This window comes from Gobius niger (assembly GCF_951799975.1).
Source record: "Gobius niger genome assembly, chromosome: 13".
Lineage (NCBI taxonomy): Eukaryota > Metazoa > Chordata > Actinopteri > Gobiiformes > Gobiidae > Gobius > Gobius niger.
In genome coordinates this window covers 20,459,550-20,483,074 of record NC_136864.1, presented here as the reverse complement: position 1 = coordinate 20,483,074, position 23,525 = coordinate 20,459,550, and the positions used below count along the sequence as shown (strand labels likewise).

Genomic DNA, 23,525 nt, shown 5'->3' with positions numbered 1-23,525 from the left:
CCACTCCTGTGAGTCTGTTCAATGAATCTCCCTAATGGGATTTCTGCTCCGGTTCGCTTTACTATGTCCGCCATGTAGATCTTAATAAATACATTGTTTCTCACACACATTTTCCAGTTGTATTTACAGTGTGAAATTGAGTATTAAGATTATTAGGGCTAAGCAATGGAGGGGGAAAAAATAGCATATCAATTCAATTTCCTCATTTATTTTAATTTCGGGTACGTAGCTACAGTTAGGATTATGCTGGCACTTTATCTCTAGACTTTTAACATACATATATGAAGAGAATGGTTGTTCGCACATACAGGTGAAGGGAACTAAAAGGACACGTCCTTCTCAGATGGAAGACAACCTTGAGTCATATCGAGCTCTCAACAAAACCCTCATTCTAACCCAATTACACAGGTGTAGACGCTCAATCTCGCTGCCTAAACAATTAGTAAGAGCGCTATCGGAGCCGAATAATCTTCTTAAGAAGGCTATGAGAGCCCTTTATTGGCTCAGTGTTCCTCCCCATGCTGACTGATGTGTGATGTCATGTCATGTCTGCACCAGGCGACACAGCATCGGCTAATTCAAGGTGGAATTCAAGGAGCAACAATGGCATTTATGTATGTTTCTGTAATCGTTTCCCTCCTTTACTCTTTTTTCCAGATTGCGGATCATTCCAGGTTACACTGCTTTATATCAAAAGCCTGACGTGGGGTATTTATTTCTCACTCATACTGTATTTTATTACTGGGTGAAAGTATTGGTAGCACAGAATGGTTCCACTTGTTATGGGGATTGCCATTCTATCCAGGATCATGACTAAATATACTTGTGCTTGGATCACCACCTGAATTTTAAGGGTATGACGTTGTTTCTCTCTAACTGTTTTTTTTTTTGGTCTAGATTGAAGTATCGCAAAATGTCAAAGAGACATTTTCATGAGACCTTCAAGAAAGGTCGGCGTTGTAAAGAGGAATAATGGATTCATTCTTGGAGCAGCTGAACCCAGAAATAAACACCTGATGTCCTCACTCTCTCTGAAATTCTGTTTTAGTATCACCTTGCGTTTTCTTGTGACCATGACATAGGCCTTCTTGCAGTTCCACTACTACTGCATCCTATAACAACAAACCTAACAAGCAAACTAAACAATGTATTTATCTAAATGTACAATGTGGGTCTCAAGAGCTCTCTCCTGATTAGAGACTGCCAAAAAACCTTAGATATATCATATAAACTACACTTCTGGGATAACATAGTTGTCAACCGTGCTGATTTGCCTGCAGCATGCATGATGAAGCGTAAAAGACACACTTCCCTGCTTTATTGATTCCACGTTGCAGCTATTGGGCTCATTACCAGTAATATGTAAATGAATGTTAATCTCAATTTCTTGTCAAAACGAATCCCTATGTTATACTTACAATGTCTTTTTTGTTTAAGATTGGAGCACATCATACCTGTTGACCATCTCTTTCCTTTCACACTGTCCTCCATCCGTCCTTGAAAACCTGTCCTAAATAATCGAGTGATCGTTAGGAAGTATGAAGAAACTTACAGTACAGTACAGTTACAGTATATGCATTAACAATCTGTCATTTGCCAGACGCTTGGAAAGTCACACGCTATGAAGAATCGGACTATAGATTTAAATGAAACAAAATGGGGACGAATTTATGTAGAACAAGAAATAAAGGATGTCGCTGACCTCCTAAATGCCCACCTGGAGTCCCATCTGGTCCTGGAAGTGCAGACAAAAGAGAAGTGTCAGTATCATTTAGCCTATTTAACCGGACGAATTATTAGAAAAAAAGTTCTATATATTGTCATACATTTGGTAATAAAGCCTTGTAAAGTTAGAACATTGTCTCTGGTGCCTCTTTGGCAATACTTCGATGTGTGCCTTTGGATTTCCATCAAATGTAGTCCCTGCAATTGGGGTGGCGTTGTTTGGCAGCCACACTATTCTCAGTGAAAGTGTGTGTCATCTGTTCATGGAATCACACTCAGTCCCAGGGTTAACACCTACCACTCTGCCACATTTTGCTGCTGTCTGCCAGTAAATAAATAGGCTACTCCAAAAAATGGTCACATTTTTTTAGTGCAAACCTGCACACATTGCAAGGTCATGCTGATTTCGAAAACCAATTAGAATGAGTCACCTTGTTGTCAGGCTGGCTGTAATGAAAACAAACGGTGCTACAATGACCGCTGACAATAACAGAAAACCGTAGGAATCATACAACTAAATTAAAATCTATTTGATCATTTAGTTTCAACCCCAAATGCAAACAAAATAAATAAATAAATCCCGAAATAAAAAGGCGCATTACTGCCATCTGTTGGAAAGATGCAACGTAGAGAAATCTAGAAAAAGAAAACAAACAATATCAATACGCAAACAAACACCAACACACCAGTTACATTTAAGATTAACCAACCCTGGTTTGCACACGTGCGTAGGCAACACCAAACGTTAAATACTTTGTCCACACAGCTGGTGTGCAACATTAGTGTCTCAGACAAAGGTTGAAGTAGGAAGAGGTCCTTGGATGCTCCATGAGAAGGTAGAAATAGGGTTTAAAGAAGAGCTGGAGAAGACCTGGAGGGTGAAGTCATCAGTTGGGCCCGTGGTCAGTGAAGCAAAACATCACAGACATCACAGTCCAGAAAAGTGCACTTCTTGGACACACACAGATATGGACTTCACACAGTCAGATTCCAATTGAGATATGGGCCAACATTGTGAATAGTAATGAATTTGAAATCGTTTGTTTGAATCCTTGTTTGGAGGCGAAGTCATTTTCAGAAGTTAATGTCTGCCGCCCTCTAGTGGCTATTTTATATCAAGGCGAACATAAGTTTTATTATGACCATAGTCAACAGATAAACATGAAGCTTATAAACGCTATTTGGAGAAATAACAACAACAAACTCATTCATCATTACGGCATCTGTGGTATTTATGACGTTGATCATAATAGTAAAACATGAACTCATGAGGATTTGATCAGTTAAAAATAATCAGTGCATTGACCCAAAATCTAAGGATATTAAAGTCCCTATACGTGATTTTATTCTAGTTTTAGAACCAAATTAGTTTTCACCTCCTTCAATGCATTGTAAACCAAACACTGCATCTAATTATAAAGTATTTGTATCAATGTTCTAAACTTGCAGGCATCTCTGTGACAGTGACCTGAAAAGTGAACCTGCAAGTTGTGAAACAGGCCAATAAACTCATTATGATTTAAGAATTGTGATATTGTGACGTATTAGGAAAGTGAACAATGAGTGTGCACCCACTTATTTATCTCCTCCCTCTTTCATTGTTTGCAAATGAGGGATCAGGTATAGTAATACAAAATTGTTTCTCTCCATGCGCATAGTCCAGCTTGTGAATACGAGCAAATGCTCACTGCCCCACGAACTACAGTGAAAACAAAGAGGTCTGAATGTTTTCGGAAAATCTTGCCGAATTCACATATGGTCATGAGATTTGGGTCATGACTGAAAGCCAGAATACTGTACACTTGCATGTCTGTTCCTCTGCAGGGCCTATTCAGTTATGCAGGCCAGGAGTTTACAGTTGGGGCACACTCCTTCCAGAACAACACAAGAATATGGTGTGAAACAGTGCTTTCACGTAGGCTCAATGTCTGTGTGTGGACTCAAGCAAACCTCTACTTTTTTATTTTACTTATTTATCTTTCAATGGAACTAATTTGGAAATAGTCGTTTCTTTCCAGCTCTCCAGTAATAGATAATATCATTTTGTGCAATCACAGTCACGAAAACAAACAAAATCACATTTTGTCATAACAGGTTTTATGATCATATTTATTTATTTCTCTCAACAGAAACCATGTGACAATCAGAATACAGTACTTTTTCCTCTGACACGTTTTTCCTTTTTTATTATGCAAAACAAGAGAACACTCAGTGCAATAAGACAGAGGACTCTGACAGTGCGGTGCTCTCCCTACCTTTTCACAGTGCACGTTTATACACACAAGAAGATTGTACATCATCATTATACATTTCCAATGTCCACCCACCACATCATGAAGAGGGCAAAGTGAAATTCTTAAAACAATCATTTGAAAGATTCAACTTGCATACATTGTAGCTTGGCACACTCTCACACGGCTCCCTCCCTCAAAGACACACATACATGTACACTACAGAGGGACCTCTCTCGTGTTGGTTCTCTGAAAAGGGGTACTGTACTAGCAATCTGTGGGCTAGTGTTTTGTCAGCCCATTCTTTTTGGCCACACTGCATTTCGCTGTACAAATGAGAGCCAGTTTGGACAATGTGAGAAGGAGGCTGAGGTAGAGGGAGAGAGCAGGGGACAGGATTATGTAGGTATGTAACCAGCCTGATCGAATATGATGGAAGATGATAGATAGTGCAGTTTTGTTTTTTAACAAAAAATTTGTAGGCCCTTGTGCAACCATTGTCATTGTAACTGAGCAGAGCTGTTGCCATGGTATAGGTCCTTCTTCTCTTTGATGTTAATACTGGTTTCCAGCCAATTCAAGTGGGAATGTTACAGACCAGATAACCAATATTTAACTGTGTGGCACACAGCCTTTCTCCTGAGGCTAAACCGTTCTGCCAATGAGTTCAAACTTCCATGGCACAGCTCTTGGCTCTGTCATTTTTATAAAATACATATATAAGCATAATCTCCAAAATTATTTCTTAAGCAAGTGCATATGGCTATTATAATCTGCAGTAAAATTAAGTACTGTACTAAAAGCTCAGGTGTTGATTGTACGGGCTGGTTGTTGGCATCAAGTATATACACTGTGTCATGGTGCTCACAGAGTGCTTGGCAAAATACAGTAAGCTGACTGGCGTTCACCAGCCATCCACACCACCCCATTTTGAGAAATCAGCTATCCAAAGTGCAACCACACCCCTCTCGCTTTAATAGGCTTTGGCTGGTTATGCAAATTATACTGTAAATAATGTATGTTCTAATTTACTAAGTTCCCAACCCACCCTCGAAGTGTATAAAGATTACAGCAGAAACATGTCACACTCTGTTGCTACATTACAACATGCCAGCCGACAGTTTTAAGAAAAACAAACGTTCATCTGCTTTGAAAGGCTTGGACACAGTGACTACACAGCTCTTACTGTAAATACAAACTGCAGCACAGAGAATTTCCTGTTGAGTTCTAGGACATAACTGTTGTACATTCTAGAACAGACTGGACCAGGCATGAGGGGCGCCGGAATCTAAAGCACGCTGATGCAACGCCTCCATTTACAATACAACAGTTAAATGCAAAGAATATATTAAAGACAGAATTTAATTGTCCATTCATTATAGTGCTTCTAAGCGCAAGAAGAGCTGGGCATAAGAAATTATGCTACTACAGTACAGTATTGATAGATTATGCTTTGAAATGTAAAATAACAGAAACAAAAACAAACATTAGATTCCATCTAATATCTACTATACATAATTTAAGTTGATTTTAAATCGCCATCTGATTTAGAAAATATCTATTCATCAAATATCTATTCTACTTATTATTTTACAAGAATCCAGTAACGGCAAATAGAAAAATATCAAATATCACCAGTGATGATAAGAAAACATGACAACCTGAACAAGCAGTAATATTGCTATGGTCTCCACCATTGTCCTTTGACATCAACATAACCCCTCTGTGCTCTAAGAGGCTGGTCCGCCTGATGTGATGTGCAGGGGCACTTGAGGACAAGCCAGAGGAAAGTGGGGTGGGGTAGTATGGGCTTGTGTGGCAGGGAGGTGTGTAGTTTGTGTCAGTAATGTCAGATGGCTGTGTCCCAAAACACTGCTTTCTGAGTGGGATAGGGGGGAGGACGGATCTTTTTGGCCCCATTGCTCCTGCTCCAGCTCGGGAGAGCAGATGTGCTTTCCTGCTTGCACTGATTGTGCTCCTGATGCTTGTCATCACTGTGGTCTGGGGACCGCCTCTCCAGAGACTTCTGCAGCTGTGGGTGCTGCCTGGAGCGGATCTCCTTGCAGAGAGTGCGTTTCCTCTCAATCTGGTCCAGCATGGTCGTGTCCCCACAAACCCAGGGCATCTGGGGCATCTGAGGTAAATTAAAAACTCATTCAGTGCTCTGTTCACATCATATTATATTCCAAATAAATGTACAACGTTTTCCATGAAAGCTGCTTACCTGACTGTGAGTTTCAGTTGCTCTTCTCTGAGGGGTCCCCATTGGAGAAGGGTTTGCTGACACTGAGGGTGAGTGACCATATTTGGATGCTCCTTTTACATCTAGAAAGTAAAAACAAATACATAAGTGAAGATTTGGTTGGAAAGTTATAGTAATTATGCAACTGTGTGAGTTCATAACAGATTCAATGCTCACCATTTCCTGCTATTGGTGGGCTCCCACTAGATCTTCCTTGGCGAGTAGGTGTAGCTGTGGTCGTGGATGAAGGCTGCCCTGGCGTTGTGCTGCCGTTCCTGTCTTGTGCTTTGGACTGGTCCGTGGTGTAATTACCTCGTTTCTCTCGTCGCGGGGTGCTGTCTGGTCTGTTTGCCCGCTCTTTCTCACTCCGATATTCCCGTGCGGTGGGGCTCCGGGTATGCTTTACATCGTAGTGATGTTTATCCGCACCATTCAAATTCCGATCCGTGCTGTCTCGCCTCACTTCCAGGCCCGTGCGGCTGAGGTCCCTGCTGTCCTGCCTGGGCAGAAGAGGCGGAGGCACATCCCCTCCATTGTGACTACTTCTTGCATCCTGCTTGGATTCAGAAGGGTAGCCATTTTTCTCTTTATGGCCTCTGGAAGTCTCTTGTCGGGGAATGATCTCAGGCGGTTGGTCTATTCTACCTTCGTGCTTATGTTCCAACTCGTTCCTCATTCTCTCCTTGCTGTCCTGTCTTGGTAACAAATCTGGCCTTTGGTCGTGCCAATAATCTACCCCACCTCTCGCTCTGTCTTTGCTGTCTTCCCTCGGAAGAAGTTCAGGAGGTTTGTCTCTGTTTTCATAGTGAGAGTCCAAACCGTTCCTAGCTCTTTCTTTGCTGTTCTGCCGCGGTAACAGCTCTGGTGGCTGATCTCGCAGTCTCTCCTTGCTCTCGTGTTTACAGTCCACCCCATTCCTGAGTCTGTCTTTGCTATCTTGTTTTGGCAGGAGCTCAGGAGGCTGATCTGACAGTCTCTCTCTGTCTTTGCAGTCCTGTCGTGACACATGGTCCATACCCGGTCCAGTACTCCTATCTTTGCTGTCTCTCCGGACCATCATGTCACCATTGATGGCCCCTTTGTCCTTGGAATCTCTCCGGATTATCGCGCCAGGATGATCTAGGGAGCCGCAGCTTCTGTCTTTGGAGTCCCGCCGAACCAGAATGGGCTCAACACTACTGCAGCCCTGGTCCCGGCTATCCCTGCGGACAAGAGGAGGGTCTAAAGTCCGGTCTTTGCTGTTGCGTCGGTGAGACAGGTCTCGGTCCTTGTCCCTGTCCTTGTCCCTGTCTTTGTCCCTCTCTCTGTCTCTGTCTTTTTCTCTGTCCCTCCGGTGAGAGGACTCCTTGTGTCCATGGCGATCCTTGGACTCCCGTTTGGACTCCTTGCTGTGGCTGTGCCTCTCTTTGCCTTCACGCTTGGACTCGCCATGGGACTTGCTCTTTGACTCGGCTGTTGAACGAGAGGATACAAAAGCTAATGTCAAATACCACAGTCACAGTGACAAGATCAACCCATAACAGAACATTTTTTATCAATTTTGTAGATTAAAACATGATGGTAAAGTAATGCAATCAATGTTAAATGTTAATCACATGTCATATAATACCCCATAACAACAACGGCATCGATGTGATGCATTTGGTGTATAAAATAATTGATACAACACGTTTTACCTACAAAGACCACCAGGGGGAGCTCATAACCCATTTAAAGGGATGTGAAGAGAGGCACGATTTCCCTGCCATTGATGGAAAGGGACGTACTATTCAGCTGGTATTTAGAATATGCCACATTTATCATGTAACTATAGAATAACATAAAATTGCACATTATATACCATTGTTTCTTTCTGCAGCAATTTGCTTCAAAAACACAAGTATGTCACTCATGTAAAACACTGGAGACTTTATAGATTATCCGAGCACAGATAAAACTACTTATGCGTGATACATTTTTATGTTAGCTGTGTAATGTGTGACGTGTGCAAATATCCATCATAGACTCATATGTGTTGGTGAAAATAGCACACATGCTATGTGAGCATGTGTGCTATGTGTGAGCGCTTGGTAAGTGGGTCAGGCCAGCTTTCGCTGCCATCACTGCCGCAGAAACGGAAAACCGAAACCTCAGTTCATTTGGAGCCTTGGACTCATTAAATCAGATGTGTACATAAGCGCACATAACCTGTCAGTCCATAGGCCCCGTGTGAACACACAGGTGTTGGAATTCAAGGCACATGAATAATTGATAAAGACTGGAAAACACAACCTGTCCATATGTGTAAATCTATATGACTTATGCATAGGAGAAGTGTTTACATGCCTTGTGGGTTTAAGCAACAAATTGCTCCCTGTAAAGACATGCTATAGATGTCTGTCTTTCAACATAAACCAGCAGTAACAGTGATATACAGTAATAAGACATTTAACATTTGAAACTAAACACATTTAAATAATCCTACTATCTGGTAAGAGTGCATATAATGTAGTAGGTCATAAAAAAGATGTGCGAGTATCTACCAGCCCCACCGAGGCTGTTGCCTCCACACTGACGCTCACATGCAGCAGGCTGAAAGCTGATTGGATGAAAACTGAGAGAGAAAGCTTTTGATCAGGTGTAGATCTGTGTTCAGAGCCACTCTACCCATCAAGAGAACATCCACTGTAGGCAGCCATGCACAGAGCTGTAATTGGCTGAAAAGCCCATAGGGAGGGAATCTGCAAATAAGAATCTGGGATTTTTCTGCTTCTACTGTTGCCGTGTGTTGTAGTTGCTAAGTGTACTGAGTAAGATGTGGAGATGTTTTATCCTGTTACAAATACTGTTTATGTTTTGGATGTAACTTTTAAAGATCTGTTTTTTTTTTCTTGTCTTTTTTGTCTGTAACTTAATCAACAACATTTATGCATAACCTACATTAACCATGTTTACATATTATAGTGTTAGAGCAAACAAAAAGCATGTCTGTCTTCACTATTCACCAGTCATTTTAAGTTGATTTACAGTTATAATGACAGTGTCTTAAGTGAGTCATGGGAAACTGTATTTAGCTTGATGTTTACATATTTGGACTTAATACTGGCTGATGTCTGAATGCGATGAATTGGTTAGAGGCCTGGTGTCTGCTTGATTCTCTAATCCCCACAGATTAAAACATACGATCTCTGTAAGACTTGGTTGGAAGGGTCGAGATAAACTGCGCTGCCTCAAACATACTAACATACACTAATACATTCCTGGAATGTTTTCTGATACTATAGACTATAAGTAGCTTGGCAGACTTTATTACTGTCTGTGAGAGAGTAACCTTCCTCGAAAGAAGTAGTGACACCCGGTTGACCCTACGAGATCATTAGTGTATTTACTTATGTGTGAGAACAATCACTTACTTTCTCCAGGCTCCTTCGACTTCCTGCCACTGGCGTTCTTCTTCAGCATATTTCTCCCTGTGGTGAACAAGTTGGTCAGCTCATCCAGGGGGCTTGTGGGAGTCCTGGAACGTCCTGTTGACACATTTTGCATAGAGCCATGGAGTCGTCCAACAGTGTCCTGTGGAGGCGATCCTTTCCCATGAGGAGTGGCAGAGGCACTGCGCGGCAGACCCCCAGGAAAAGGCATTGGAGTGTCGAAAGGGGGTGTCCGCATGAGGCTCAGGGGGGTGAGACAGCGGCCCATGCTGACGGGTGAAGGACAGGCAGAGTGGCTGCGCTGATAGTTTGATGAAGAGGATGATTTGTAGAGTGTGCAGGGCAAAGGAGGAGCAGAGGAGCGTCCCGACACTGTGAGGGTCGGAGTGGCTGTAAGCTCTCTGCGGATGTGTGCTGAAGAGGGCGGCTCAGAAGAGGATGTGGGGGATTTGCTGTAGGGCTGGTTCTCCAGCATGGGCAGTTTGGTCACATCCAGGGGAGTGAGAGGGGACTCGTCTGAGTTGGGTGAGCACTGGGCTGGTGCAGGAGGGAACACCAGCAGTGGGGGACGATGGGTCAACAGGTTTGGGAAAGGTGCAGGAATGTCACATAGAGGGATGTTACGAGGCGTTGAACAGCGGCTGAGAGGTTCAGGGTCGTAGGGTGCTGGAGTGGGGCAGGCTGAACGACATCCAATAGGGTCAGTACGGTATTCATGATCATCTAAAATGGGGTACTTCATCTCTTCATACACAGACTCCCCTGGCTCCTCATCCTCACTTTTGAGAGGCTCCCTTGGACCAATGTCTATGCCTCCCATCTCTATGTAGACGGGCTCGTCCTCGCAGTCATCTGTGGGGCTGTCGTCGCTGTGTGGAGAGGATGTGCTGTGGTCACAGGGTGAGGTGACATGATGCAAGGCTTTGGGAGTACACACCCCACTGCTGTGGGTCTTAATGTAGGACTCGTCAAAGGAAACACTCAGCTGAGTGTTCGGATTCCTTTTCGGTTTGGGGGGTGGCACCCTTTTGCAGTCCTCGCTGCATCCTTGTGCTACAAAAAACAAAAACACAGATATTTAATCATAGAGGTACATTCTTTTAAACATAATGGCAACTTCAACTGACATAAATAATCTCTGCTATTCCAGTGACACAAAAGGGACTTCATACATAGGCATGATGGACAGGTGTCTTGCTCAAGGACACACCTTTTGATCTGGGTCGAAAGCTCTAACCACAATACCACTGTTGCATTCATGTTTAGTTACATTTGTGTCGAGTTTTGCACATGCCAATGTGTGTGCGCCTATGGAGCAGAGCTTGCTTTGAGCCTCTGGGCTGCTTTAGAGTAACACACATACAAATATCACAATATGGGGTATACTGCACATTTTATGCACTTATCCTCTTCTCTTCTCTTGTCACGTTGTGAAAGTGTTGAAAAAACTAATAAAAATATCACCCAATCCTCTTCCACTTGACCATGAAAGCCTTTACTATGGAAATAACAATTTGATTCATATTCATATTCTGATGTGAGCAGTGGGGCAGGTCAAAGGTAGGTCAGTTTTCATAGCTAAGAGCACATGTCTTTCGTCATATATATGCGAATAGTTGAAGCATAAGCATGTTTCTAGGTCATATATAGCAGCGTAGCAGTATGTGAGTAGAGAATCTGGGTCACACACTGTGGAGCTTCTTTTTGATAGTGGTGACGTAGCATTGCGGAGTGAATCTCTTCAGATGTGCTGCATAGAATGAAGACGTATTGTAGCCCTAATAGCAGTTTACTCCCTCTCTACATCAAGGAGCTGCTGTGTGCTGTATTTTTTTTAGGTCAGAGCAGAAATGTAGGGTCCGAACTGTGCCTTTTTTTCTGACAGCAGGGGCAGAGAGTAGTTAAGAGCTGGACCATGTCTGAAATCTTCAAACTGTGTTTTTTTTAACCTTTAATAATTCAGATGCCAGATGGCTTAGACACACGCTCACTTTCCGAAACTATATGACTCACCACCGTCACTGAATGCACGCAGACTGTAAATGCTTCTGCTTTAGGGACGCATGAACTGGTTTTAAAACGTTCTACCGAAAGTGGTCATCCCTTGTTTTCCCCCGACTTTCCCCTATTTCTAGTAACTTTATTTTTAACCCAAGAAAAGGCTTTCTAGTATATACGTTGCAGGACTGAGTGAGTCTAAAGAATAGTTATTTGCAACATAGCTAAAGGGTAATACCATCCTCCCCACTTGACTTATTTCCAGTCTTTTATGTATGCTATTTTCTATTTGCAGTTTCAGCACAATTAATACCCAACAGGCAGTGATTTTCATTCATGTTTTTTAGAATATGCCCTTTCTGATTCAACTTTCTCCATTTATCCGGCCATGGAACTGGCACCAGGAGTTCTGTCTTGGGACACGTTTCCACTAGGCTCTTTTGCATGCATACTATTTTGTCTGCAATTGAATAAAATGTGTGCTGCATGTGTGAGTAAGAGCGTATGGAGTGTTGCTATGACGTTTGGGGGAGATGGACCATTCCTGTTTGCACATGATACATTTTCTTTCAATGTGAAAAACAGCGGTCTGATTCAGTGGTGATGGCAGTCAATTTAACCCTTCATACATCTCTTGTTGCTGTCCCCTCTCCTCTTCTCCCCCTCCCCCCGTAGAGGATGTGTTTACCCGCATCGCCCTCCCCTTCCTGCTCCTCCTGGGGAAAACAGAATCTAGGTCAATCGCTCCTCCTGAATGAATTTTGCACCGGCAAGCTCCGCCTTCTTCCCGCCAGAGCGCCAGCTACAGAGCACGCAACCCTCCCCTCATCCAGGGACACCCCCACACCGGCTCTCTGATTGGCTCGCCAGCCTCGGGCTGCAGCATCTCCGGAGCGCGATTGGCCGAGCCGCTCAGTCACGTTTTGATTGGCTGGGCTGCAGGGGGTCTTGTTTCTGTGGGATGGTTGCCGTGGTGCCCAGGAAGATCTATGCGCACATAGAGAGATCCCCACCAATCTGAGCCAGGCTGGGCGAGTCCCTAACCATCACGTTGGCAACAGAGAATGAAAACTAAAATGGAGTCAAGGCTTCTTGCAGCCACTGGAATCACTGCTTTCCTATTCTTTCTACCCATGAAACAGTTGAGTGAGCTTATTTTTAAACAAAGACTCACAAAAAAAAGTAAATTCTGATTTGTTAAATGTACATCTACTTTTGTTGATTGTTTAGAATTTTTGTTTAGTTTTACTCATGTTATAAGCTTAATGGCATGTAATTCAAATGGGATGTTCACTTACAATTTTTTTTTTCATTTTCATTCATATAAAAATAAATAAATGAAAATAAAACAAATATATATTACTTGCTATCTGGATACTGAGCACATGGCTATAACTATTACTTTCTTCTTATGACTTCAAATCAAAATATGTATGCACACACACAGTATAATTCATGGCAGTCCTATTCTATAGTTTAGACTTTTCCCCTCTGTACACCATGCACCTTTGAGCGAGCAGTGATTTTGATTCTGAAGTTAATAATGCCAGGGTCTTGTGCCATACCACCTTGCAAAAGCCCAATCATATTCCTGAAGCTAGGCAGGTTAGCAGTTAGTGGATGGGAGACTGGGTGAGTAGTGTGTGTGTGCCACATCTCTGTAGCCACATCTGTCAGTCTACCCCAAGGGCAGCTATGGCTACATACGTAGCCTACCACTTTGGTGAATAAAAAAGTGTCCCTTGTGTCTTGTGTCATGGGAAAAAGCACATTGCAAACAAGATTCACATTCACTTCCACTGTGCTTAACTTCTAAACCCCGCTTTAACTGAGCAGTTTGGCTTTATCCAAATCTAAAAGTTTCTCAGATGGAGCTTACAGCCTATAGGCCAGTGTGATGCCTCATTTGAAAGCTAAGACCTACAAAAGTCATCTAAGATTTTTCATCCCTTTTTTGTCGGCCGTTTTGTTACATTGTTGTTGCATTTCTGTTGCTCTTTTGATAATTTTTTGCTGTGTTTTCATCCTCATTTACAGCTTGTTTTTGTCGCCATTTTGACCCTTTTTTCAAGAAGCTTTTGAATTTGGTTGAATTCAAACAGGAGAAAATTAGCTTGGTTAAAGTGGGGGATAAGAGGTTAATACTCTTCCCTGATACGACAATAGGTCATAGGTGAAAAGACTGTCTCAGGACATACTGTTTCCAGGAATGAAGATGACAGTGAATTTGTGATTGGTATTCAAATGACAAAGGGTAAAGGGGTAGGAGTTTACTATTGCTTGGAACTGGTCAGTGACTCTTTTTTCATAAATCAGTGCAAAAATTATGACACAATCGTACAAATCTGCTGACTCTGAAAAATAACCATTTTGCCTTTTCTCCCTCTTTTTCCAGACCTGGTGTATCTGCTTGATGCATGGCAGTGAACATGTGACTTGCTGTTCTCTCTCATCATTATTATTTATCATTGTACCACTGGAGCCATAGGCCACTGAGTGCATATTTGACTTGTGTGGAGTGTGCATTAACCAGTCTAGATGTCATGTCATTGTTGAAGAAGCCGGGTTGAAGGGAACACAGCAGAGAACAGCTATATTTAGCCGCAGTAGTCTGGTGTGAAGTGCCAGTGCTACTCACCATCACATCTGTCCCCGCGGCAGGTGGACGTGGGGTTGTGGTCCACCGCCTCAGAGGACATGCTCAGTTTGGTGGCCGGATCCCTCCTGGGCTTGGGCGGGGGCTGCTTCCTGGAGGTAGGACTCCCCACTTCTTCATCTCCACCACTTCCTCCTCCTCCACTGTTCCCACCGCCCACAGAGTGCAGCGACTGGGAGCGCACGGAGAAGCCTTGTCCGCCGGCGAGGGCATGCGGCTGGGGTATGGGCACGCGTTCAGGAGGCTCGGGCATGGTGATTGAACCCATGCGAAAGTGCTTGCCTTCAGATGCAATGTCCTCGCCCGTCCTGAAGTGACAGGAGAGAAAGACAAAGACACAGTTTTAACTAAATACGGTCCATTCTATTTTGTGAGAAACTTATGCAGAAGAAATATGTATTCCTTTGACATGTCGTTCAGGGACTTAAGGATACATTTACTACAATACCTCAACTTGTACTGTGACAGAGGCAGGTTTTTGTAGAGGGGCTGTGAGTGATGTTCCAGCAAAGCAAAAGCATGGCAACATAAGCTAAATGAACCAACTCAGTACGGAACTTTGAACTGGACGAGTTTGTCATTATGATTTTATTTTACTAATACACATTTCAAGATTTCAAACTAATTAAACATGAACATGGGTGGAACCATTATAAAATAGACAGCTACCACTAATGAATGGTAACAATAATGATTGTAAACAATGAAAATGTGTCCAGGTAGCATGTTTCACATGAGTTTGAAAGATGAGCGAGCAGTGTAGCAATGTTTATTGGGAAGCACCAGACAAGGGCCATTGATTTGTATTTAACCCTGAACGCGGCCGACACTGTTGGCACATTGCTCACATAATGACACCATGGATGTTCCCCAGCGTGAACACAATCAATCCTGATAAAGGGACGGCTGGCCTGAATGGACAGTTAATGATGTCTGAGTGTTGTGTGGTGATGGTGGGGAAATGAGGGCTCCGCAAATGTCATTTGGAGAGAAAATTGAATGTTTTTACAGACACAGCTTCAAAACAAAAGACCAATGTGTTTATTTGACTCGGCTGTCGTCTGCATATGACTGATGGAGGTCTAACCTGAAGGTTTAGGTCAGAGATGCAAATATTTAGGCAAATGAGGGAAGCATACATTTGCATGTGTAGTTATTGCCTTTGTTGCTCACGCACACGTGGCGCTTGTGTATGCTTCTGACCCCTTGCTGTGTGATTTTGCTGACTCGGTCTCCCTTCGCTGGGCCAGCTGCTAAACAGAAGGCGCTTGGTTGGTGGAATAGGTTCATTGGTCAGGGGCTTATCCTTGCCTAGCAACAGGAGGGTACCCATAGAAACCAGACACAAACCCAGCTGCTGCTGCACAACAATAATAAAGCACACGTGCAGATCACGGCACGTTGACACGCTGGGGCCTTGTAGGCAAATCAATGTTTTGTATAAAAACCAGCAGGAGTGCCCAGTGGCCTTTACCTGTGGAGCCACTGCTAAAGCCATACAATCAATTATAATGCAGGTGGCTAAAAACATGCCAAGTATACAGGGGAAAATATTTAAAATGTTATTTAAAATGTTGGAGTCACATTTCCATTTGTGTGAAGTCAAATGTCCGGCACTGTGATTGTGTGTGGCTGGAGTGGAGGGGACTGAGTTATTTATAGGTTATTTGCCCAGTGATTGGCTGTGAGACAGACCACAGGTGCCGTTGGACCGGGTAGACTTGACACGCTGGGCCACTCTGGTCATCTCACAGTGCATCTCACCGTTTGGCAGAAGAAATGAAAACAATACAGTCAGACAAGGACATGATGAGAACACTACGTCAGGAAGAGATCGTGCTGTCCTCAGTTGAGCTGTATATTTCCATGTGCGTGAGACAGACAGTATATCCTTGTGTGACTCTGTAATCAAGTTCCAGGGAAACAGAAAAAGTCAGATAGCAGCAGCAAGAAGACCCGCCTCACTCAAAGCAAATGTGTTGATCTGATTGGCCTATGGCAGTTACATCTGTCACCAGGCAGAACTCTCTATTGCACTTACACTTAATCTCTCTCTCTGGGCTTTTTATGCTTTCTTCACACTCTCAGACATTTTCTCCCAGAACCTGTTTCCTCCTGAGGCCAATGTAGCTGCCTTTCTGTTTTCAGAGACTGATGCATTGCTTTTTAATTGACATGCAGTATGCCTAATCATAATCATAATCATGAAAACCTGCCTACAAATGTACAGATCCATATGATATCACACTGTAAAAACACTGCCTGTTTCAATGACATACTTGTAAGGCACATTAAAAAAGTCTTCATAGACGTATTAATATTTTAATGCTGGCATCAGCGGAGAGAAAGTTGAAGGCTAACAGGGCAGTGGACGGCACTTTCCCCAGGCATCAACCCATTAAAACATCCACTTAGTTATCAGAGCAGACTGTTTTAGTCTGGTATTGATGTATAGAACAGAGCTGCCCCACTTCAGATTTAGATTCAAATGTCCAAAACTCAGACAGACAGCTGGAGCAAACATGTAAGCAGTGCTTATAAAATCATTTTCCAAATTGGATTGCACTGTCCTGGACACAGAAGTCAAACCAACATATGACAAAACTGATACCTTCCAAGTATTATGTAGCAGGCTGTTTCAAATCATTTAAAATTAATCCCTAGACTAAACATTTTCAAAACAGAATTCAATCTTTCCAAATACTTTTATATCGAAAGGCCAGGACACTCTCTTTGACAGTGTTCAGTAAGGCCTACTGTGTTTAGAAAATGCTATATTTGTGTGGTGGTTCTTCACTCTATAACAAATCACACCAGAACCATTTTGCCTTGTTTCCAACAGATTGCTACTTCCTGACAAGTGTGACTCTCCTGCATATCAGCTGAAATGACTCATTATCACAACATGTAGCAACATTGTCGCGTGCCAGTCCCAGCGCCCACCTCATGCTTGTTCTTTGGTATTTACTATTTGAATCTCTTCTAGTACGGAAGCAAATGTATCAACTGTACAGTTAGTGAACAGAACAGTTAACATAAACTCCTCTGTTGTCACAATATTAGCTTAACACATTTTCCTGCAGCAGTTAGGTCAGTTCGGGACAGTTATGTAAAGTGCACACCAGGAGAGCTCATAAATGTGTCATTCACTTTAGAAGCGGCACACTTGCTTCATTCTTAATTCTAAAAGCTTGTCTTGTCTCCAAATGGAGCACTGATGACCTCTTTTCAAGGACAGGTCCCAGATAAGACTCTCACAGTGAGAAATTAATTATCCTCAATGGATAAGGGTGAACCAACCCATCACTGACAACCTCAAGAATATGGCAGCCAGCCAGTCCCATGGGAACCTGTGGCTACTTGTCCCACTTCCTCAGATATCTTGACAGGGATCACAAAAGGACTTGATAAGGCAATTCATAAAATTACAGGCACACAAAGCACAAATTAGTGATGATTATTTTTTGGTTTACTTTAGTTTAGTTTAAATCTATTAGTGATACAATCGCTCCGTTGCTGTCTGCATTTACTGTTAGCAACAATGTTTAAATGTCTTTGTGTTCCTACCTCTTTATGGCTTCCTCCTGTTTCCGCTTTTTATCATTTTTCTCCAGTAGGAAAGCCCGATTTCTCTCATTCCTGGCATGGTCCAGGTTCTGAGCTATAAGGCCATTGTAGGCTCTCAGCCCGTTCTCTTCAACATAGTGGAAAAAACGCAGAGTTTCTTCCTCTTTGGAACTCATCATTCTTCAAGTTAGTCCACAGCATTCTGCAGAGAAGACACATAGAAATAGTGTTACACATATGCAGGTGTCAACAAACAGGCATACTCAGTGAATAAAGCATGCTGATGTTAGTGAATACGGAATGTTGAACAGGTCCACTGAGGGTAAACAGGGATTGATCGATTGATTGTGTTTGTAAATGGATAGGTTTTTACTTTACGGCCGTAGAGAAATCTGTCCTGAGGGAAACCTGAGTGGTGGCTGACTGCTGTGCAACCCAGGAACTCTTTAGCTCTATGGTCAGGAACACGAGAATGCTGTGCATGTTTTGGTCCAGGGGCTAGAAATGGGACTTGATGCAGGATTGCTAACTATATTTAGGATTATTGACATGTGTGAAACTGACATCTAAGGATTAAGACACAATAGATATACTATTATGAGCAAGTTATCCCACAACACAAACTTGTTTCCAATTTCTTTCCTATTGTTACACACTTGTCTTCATTTGTTGTCATTTTCGGTATGCTTTTTTACATTGATGCACCTTTCCTTGCAACCACAAAGCCTGTTTTTTTTTACCCACCACTGTATGAGAGGGATATTTCCTTTTGTCTTGTTGTTTTTGAGTCAAATCTGAAACAACAGAGATGATACAGAGTTGCATCAGGCTAATATCAGTGTAATATCCCATGCTTCTATTGCTGCATAGGCCATTGGTACATTACGGGTGGCGAGGCTTGCATCACGCACTAGCATTTTCCCATGAGGTCTTGCCACATGATACATTCTTCGCAATCTCACACTCTTACAATCTGGTTACAGTGACAAATATGCTGCTTGAGTGTTTTCTTATTGGCTGCGAATGCGTACGGCTGCTCGTTTTTCTCAGTTGTTGTTTGCGCTATTTCTGGCTCCTATTTGCTGCCTTTAACCGGACTCGAACGTCTGAATAAACCTAAGAGAGAAAAAAAAAAAAAAAAAGCTTTCCTCATTTGAAGTTCAAACAGGGCTCAGATGTGGGATTGAAAAGGCTGCACCCCTGGGAGCAGCCACCAAGATAAAATTAACCAAGATTTCCCAATACGCAACAAAGGCTAAAAAATAAAGATATTTGTTTTTGTCTAAAATGATTTCTTGCTTCTACGTGACATCCATGACCATTGGGGGGGGGGGAGCAGTTGTAGCCTATTTTGTTCAATTATGGTTGAAAGTCGAAATGCATTATTGTACGTAGATTGTCTAAAAACAAGCCTCCCTGTATGTTTGCCTCTCAGATAATATCAGCCTGGCGTCTTGAAAATGAACAGATCCCAAAAAAGATTCGGCTCCCGTGAACAGAGCCAGTAATCCCATCACGAGTTGCTACCTGAATGAATGACTTTTTTTCAGCCGGATGTGCGTGTGCGTGTGTGCATGCATGGAAAAATAAGCCTCCGAGTACGTGCAACTGCATGCAACATGGCTTGTCAGATGTGCAACAGCTCATGTGTGCAATTCTTTTTTTGGAGAGCCCAATGGAGGAAAGGAGATGCTTTTATGTAGGTCAATGTTTTCAGATCAGGCTAAGACTTGTTTACGTAGGTGAGCGAGGAGTGTGAGCGTGTGTGGAGCGAGGAGGGGGGGGGGGGGGTCGTAATAACTGTATGTATGTTTGTGTGTGTGTGTGTGTGTGTGTGTGTGTGTGTATAGGAAGCCAAGGACAGAGAGCTTTGGAAGGCAGCCAGATGGGTTATGTGAGGCCATGTGATGTAAAAAACGAAAAAAAACAAATCATTATCGGGACATCTTTAATAAACGACTAAATTGCCACCAGATTGTTTTGCTGCGCTTGTGTCCGCTTTTGCTTTTTGAGACACAAGCCTGATGAGAAACAAACAAGAAATGCAGACACCTCCAAGTTCAAACTAGGGCACAGTAACCTGGTGTCAAGTGGTGCAAGATCCCCCCCCCCCCCCCCCCCCTCCCCAAAAAGAAAAGAACATTATCCATTCTTATCGCTGACGTGCAGAAACGGCTCCAGATCTGAAGCTATACAAGGATAAAACATCTCTTGCGAGGTGGAGATGTGTAAAAGCGTGAGGCAATTGCAGTTCAAACAGTGCTGGGGCTGAATTAAGCCTGCCTGCTTAATCCCTGTAAGCCTGCAGCAGCACTCTGCACTGGAATCAACTTGTTTATCACATTGTTTCCCCCCCTCCTCTCCACCACATCCCCCCCCCCCCCCACTGGACCATCCGAGCCTTTTACATGAGATTGCCTTGCAATAGCTCTGCGCCGTGCATGAAGCAATTTGACCTTTTTTTTTTTCTTTTTTTTTTTACGGCAAACGATTTATCTGCACATCATTCTCCTCCGTTTGGGTGATATCTATCTCGTTACATCTCATCACTGGTTGCCACATCTGATTGACAAAGAGAGGTGGGGGGGGGGGGGCTTTAAAAGTAAATCAAAGTGGCACCCCGTTACTGTATCTAAGCAACAGTGTCAAGTAAGGGGGCAGCGTGGACATTCCCAAGACATAATGTCAAATCAATTACAAGGGAGGTACCGATGGCGACACGCAGTGTTACTGTGCCCGGTCTATTGCATGGTGGATCCTACTGGGCAAGTCTGAAATGTTTGCGGCTTTTTGCGGCTTATGTCAAGTGCGTGGTGCCGTGCATACTCACAACGGGGCTGTGTCCCTGCTGGCTCGTGGACCGATATGTCTTCTGCCGTCTTTGCCTCCTCACTCTGCTGCTGCTGCTGCTGCGCACTCGTAAACTCTGACCTTTGCTGGAGCACCGCCGCGCGTTGAAATCCACATTGGCATACATCCATTGTACGGTCCAGTGAGAAGTGAAACCCTAGGTGCCCGGCCGGTGCCAGGGAGCGAGAGAGAGGCAGGAGAGCTACACGGGGCACAGTCCGGTGATGCCTCCTCCTCCCCTGCGCTCTAAGGGGAGCCGCTGTAGCCCCTTGCTCCACACTGTCAACTCCAAGCCGGGTGCAAGCGTCACTTCTTCACACATCTGGGCATGCTAGAAACAGATGGGGTGGGGTGGTGGCGGTGGAGGGGGGTGGGGGGTGCAGCGCAAAAGGAATAGACCGCACCCCGTAACAACAAGCATGACACGGACACGCGTTCAAAAAAAAGAAAAGAAAAAAAACCCTACCCACACCTCTTCAGAAAATGAAACAAACAAAACACACAAGAAAAAAAACAAAAACAAAACAATTACATCCCGGATTGTCTCTTCTGCTGCTGTCGTACGGTCCAAGTGATTCAGGGCTTTAAAGCAGGTGGCACGGATCCTCTTCTAGGCGCTAATACTGAGAGCAAGGTGCAAGAAGCAGATGGCAGGCATTCCCGAGTTCGCTTTTGGTTTGCCCTGTCAGCCCAGGCTGTATCCCGCATGTCCACACAAGCGCTCGCAGCCTCTATCTGTCTGCGCCTGGGCAGATGACACCGGGCTTCCCCAGCTACAGCTCACAACAACAAGAACACGCCCACCACCCGCTCCTGGCCACCTTACGTTACCGCGTCACTCGCTCGTCATTACCTTCCGTGCAAGTGTGTGTTTTCTTTTTCTTCTTCTTCTTCCTCTCCCCCCCCTCTATCAATCTTCTTCTTTACTCCTGTGCTTTTGTGTCGCTGCCGCCAACTGCCTTTTGCACTGTAAGCCTTTCCTTCTTTTTTTTTTTTTTTTTTACTCCCCCCGCTCTTCTTCTTCTTTCAGCACCACGGAGAGCGCACAGAGTGGAGGGTGAAGGGGCGGGGGTGGGGGGGTTTGAGTGGGAGGGCATCGTGCAGGAGAGAGGGCCAAGTGGAGAGATGTAGGAGGAAGAGGAGGGGGGGGGGGGGGGGGGGAGGAGGAGTCAGTGGGTTGCCAGGGTGTGACCTCATTAGACAGAATGTACACTAGCACCCCATTTCCTACAGCGTTCGCAAAGACCTGCATCTCACCCACCCCTTCTGCTTTACAGCTTGTAAACAAGACCACCAAAACCAAACAAAAACAACCCAAAACTAAACAAAATAAAAAACCTCGAGCGCGAACGATGTCAGACTCAAGTGCATTTCGCAAAATCAGATCTGTACCTGTATTCCACTCCAAAAAACAAAAACAAAACCACAAATCAACAACACTGGCTGGCTGTTAGGGAAATTTAAATATGTTTGCATAGACAAGCAAAGCACAAAGGACAGCCGGTGTTCCCAGTAGCCACAGTTGAACCCAAGTTTTCTGTTTATGAGAAACGCAACTGTAGTTTTTTTTTTTTTCTCCACTGTCTGGGGTATTGCTTCAGTTCTATAGCGATTTGTTTATGCGATAGGAGCGTCTGGCGAATGGGGAAGGGGGGAGGGAGTGTGGGGGCAGTGGGCAAATGGGGGTAGAGTAGAGGGTGGAGTGAGCGGAGGAGAGGGGTTTGCTCGGATGGATTAACACCATGGGCACAAAAGGATTAGGCATCAGAGATCTGTTGTTTTCATCAACCCTGCCCCGCCATTTCTCTTAACCCCTGGCTACAGCTACCCCTCCTCACTTACTTGCTCCTCCTCCGACTGCTATGGCTCATTCTGTCAATGTCAGGCTAAAGGTTGGAGGTCACATGCTGGGAGCTCACATGCGATGCTTGGAGTAGAAAAGATGTGGGTGAGTTTCGGGGAGAAGGTGGTTCCTGAAAAGCAGAGGCAGAGAGAATGGAGTTAACAAAGCAACAAAGCCCAGATGTGTTTATAAAGACAGAGGTTAAGCCATAGTTCAGGTTCCAACTGTATTATCCAACAATAGCAATTCACTTACACTGAAAAGCACATGAAAAAACAAAAAAAACATATGCATGCTTCATGATGTGTGCAGCAAAATATGTGAATTGTTGAATTCTTTATGTATTAAAATATGTGTAATCTTTTAAGGTGGACTGTGCATTAAATTAAATGGCAACTGATTATTTACAGTAAAATAAATAAAATAAATGCTTGTATTTTATTCTACTTATTGGGTAAAATGTTTCCTGGTGCGGCTTTAACTTAACTTTATTTTTGTTCATATGTTTCTGTATATTCAGACGTTTTAACAAAATTAACAAACTAGTGCTAAGTGTAACTCACAAGTAAACATGGAACAATAGAGAAACTGTTGTGCAGACTAACTTTTGAAGTTGAAACATTTTAAACAGTTGTAACAAGTTTAAAATAACACACTTTTGTCACAATGTTGCCGAAATGACACATCCTATATTCAATATCCCAGGACCCTCAGCTCTGCCCATAGGTTGTAACTTGTAAAATGAAATGACAGTAGCTATGATCTCATTGAGCTCCTTCAGTGGGTAAGTCACCCCTTTTTCTGCCTTTTGTGGTGAATGTGGTTGACTGGCCATGCACAAAGCCAGTCACCGGTTTCAGCTCAGCACACGCACACATTCACATGCACAAAAACCTTCCAAGTGACCTCAGCCTAATACAGTCTCAAAGGAAGTACTTAGATCCCATCAGAGTTCAATGAACACACACAACAAGGAAATATGGAGGGGTAAAGGGTTAAACCA

General features: G+C 43.5%; 1 protein-coding gene across 1 annotated transcript; it reads right to left on the bottom strand.

Annotated features, from left to right (window-relative positions):
* Positions 1-3,816: 3,816 nt before the first annotated feature.
* On the bottom strand, positions 3,817-21,643 carry nyap2b (neuronal tyrosine-phosphorylated phosphoinositide-3-kinase adaptor 2b). Its single transcript, XM_079570045.1, has 7 exons — positions 20,660-21,643; positions 17,830-18,031; positions 14,245-14,570; positions 9,591-10,661; positions 6,376-7,650; positions 6,181-6,281; positions 3,817-6,090 (listed from the first exon to the last, which is right to left on the bottom strand). The coding sequence occupies exons 2-7, from the start codon at positions 18,006-18,008 to the stop codon at positions 5,806-5,808; spliced, it is 3,237 nt and encodes a 1,078-aa protein (XP_079426171.1). The 5' UTR covers positions 18,009-18,031; positions 20,660-21,643; the 3' UTR covers positions 3,817-5,805.
* Between the last annotated feature and the right edge of the window lie 1,882 nt (positions 21,644-23,525).

What these genes read in the sequence shown, in the direction of transcription:
- nyap2b (XM_079570045.1), bottom strand. Translation starts at nt 18,008, where the DNA reads ATGATGAGTTCCAAAGAGGAAGAAACTCTGCGTTTTTTCCACTATGTT. An exon ending in GTCGAAGGAGCCTGGAGAAA is followed by an intron (nt 7,651 to 9,590) that starts GTAAGTGATTGT and finishes CTCGTTCAACAG; the next exon opens with CCGAGTCAAAGAGCAAGTCC. An exon ending in CAACTGAAACTCACAGTCAG is followed by an intron (nt 6,091 to 6,180) that starts GTAAGCAGCTTT and finishes AATTTACCTCAG; the next exon opens with ATGCCCCAGATGCCCTGGGT.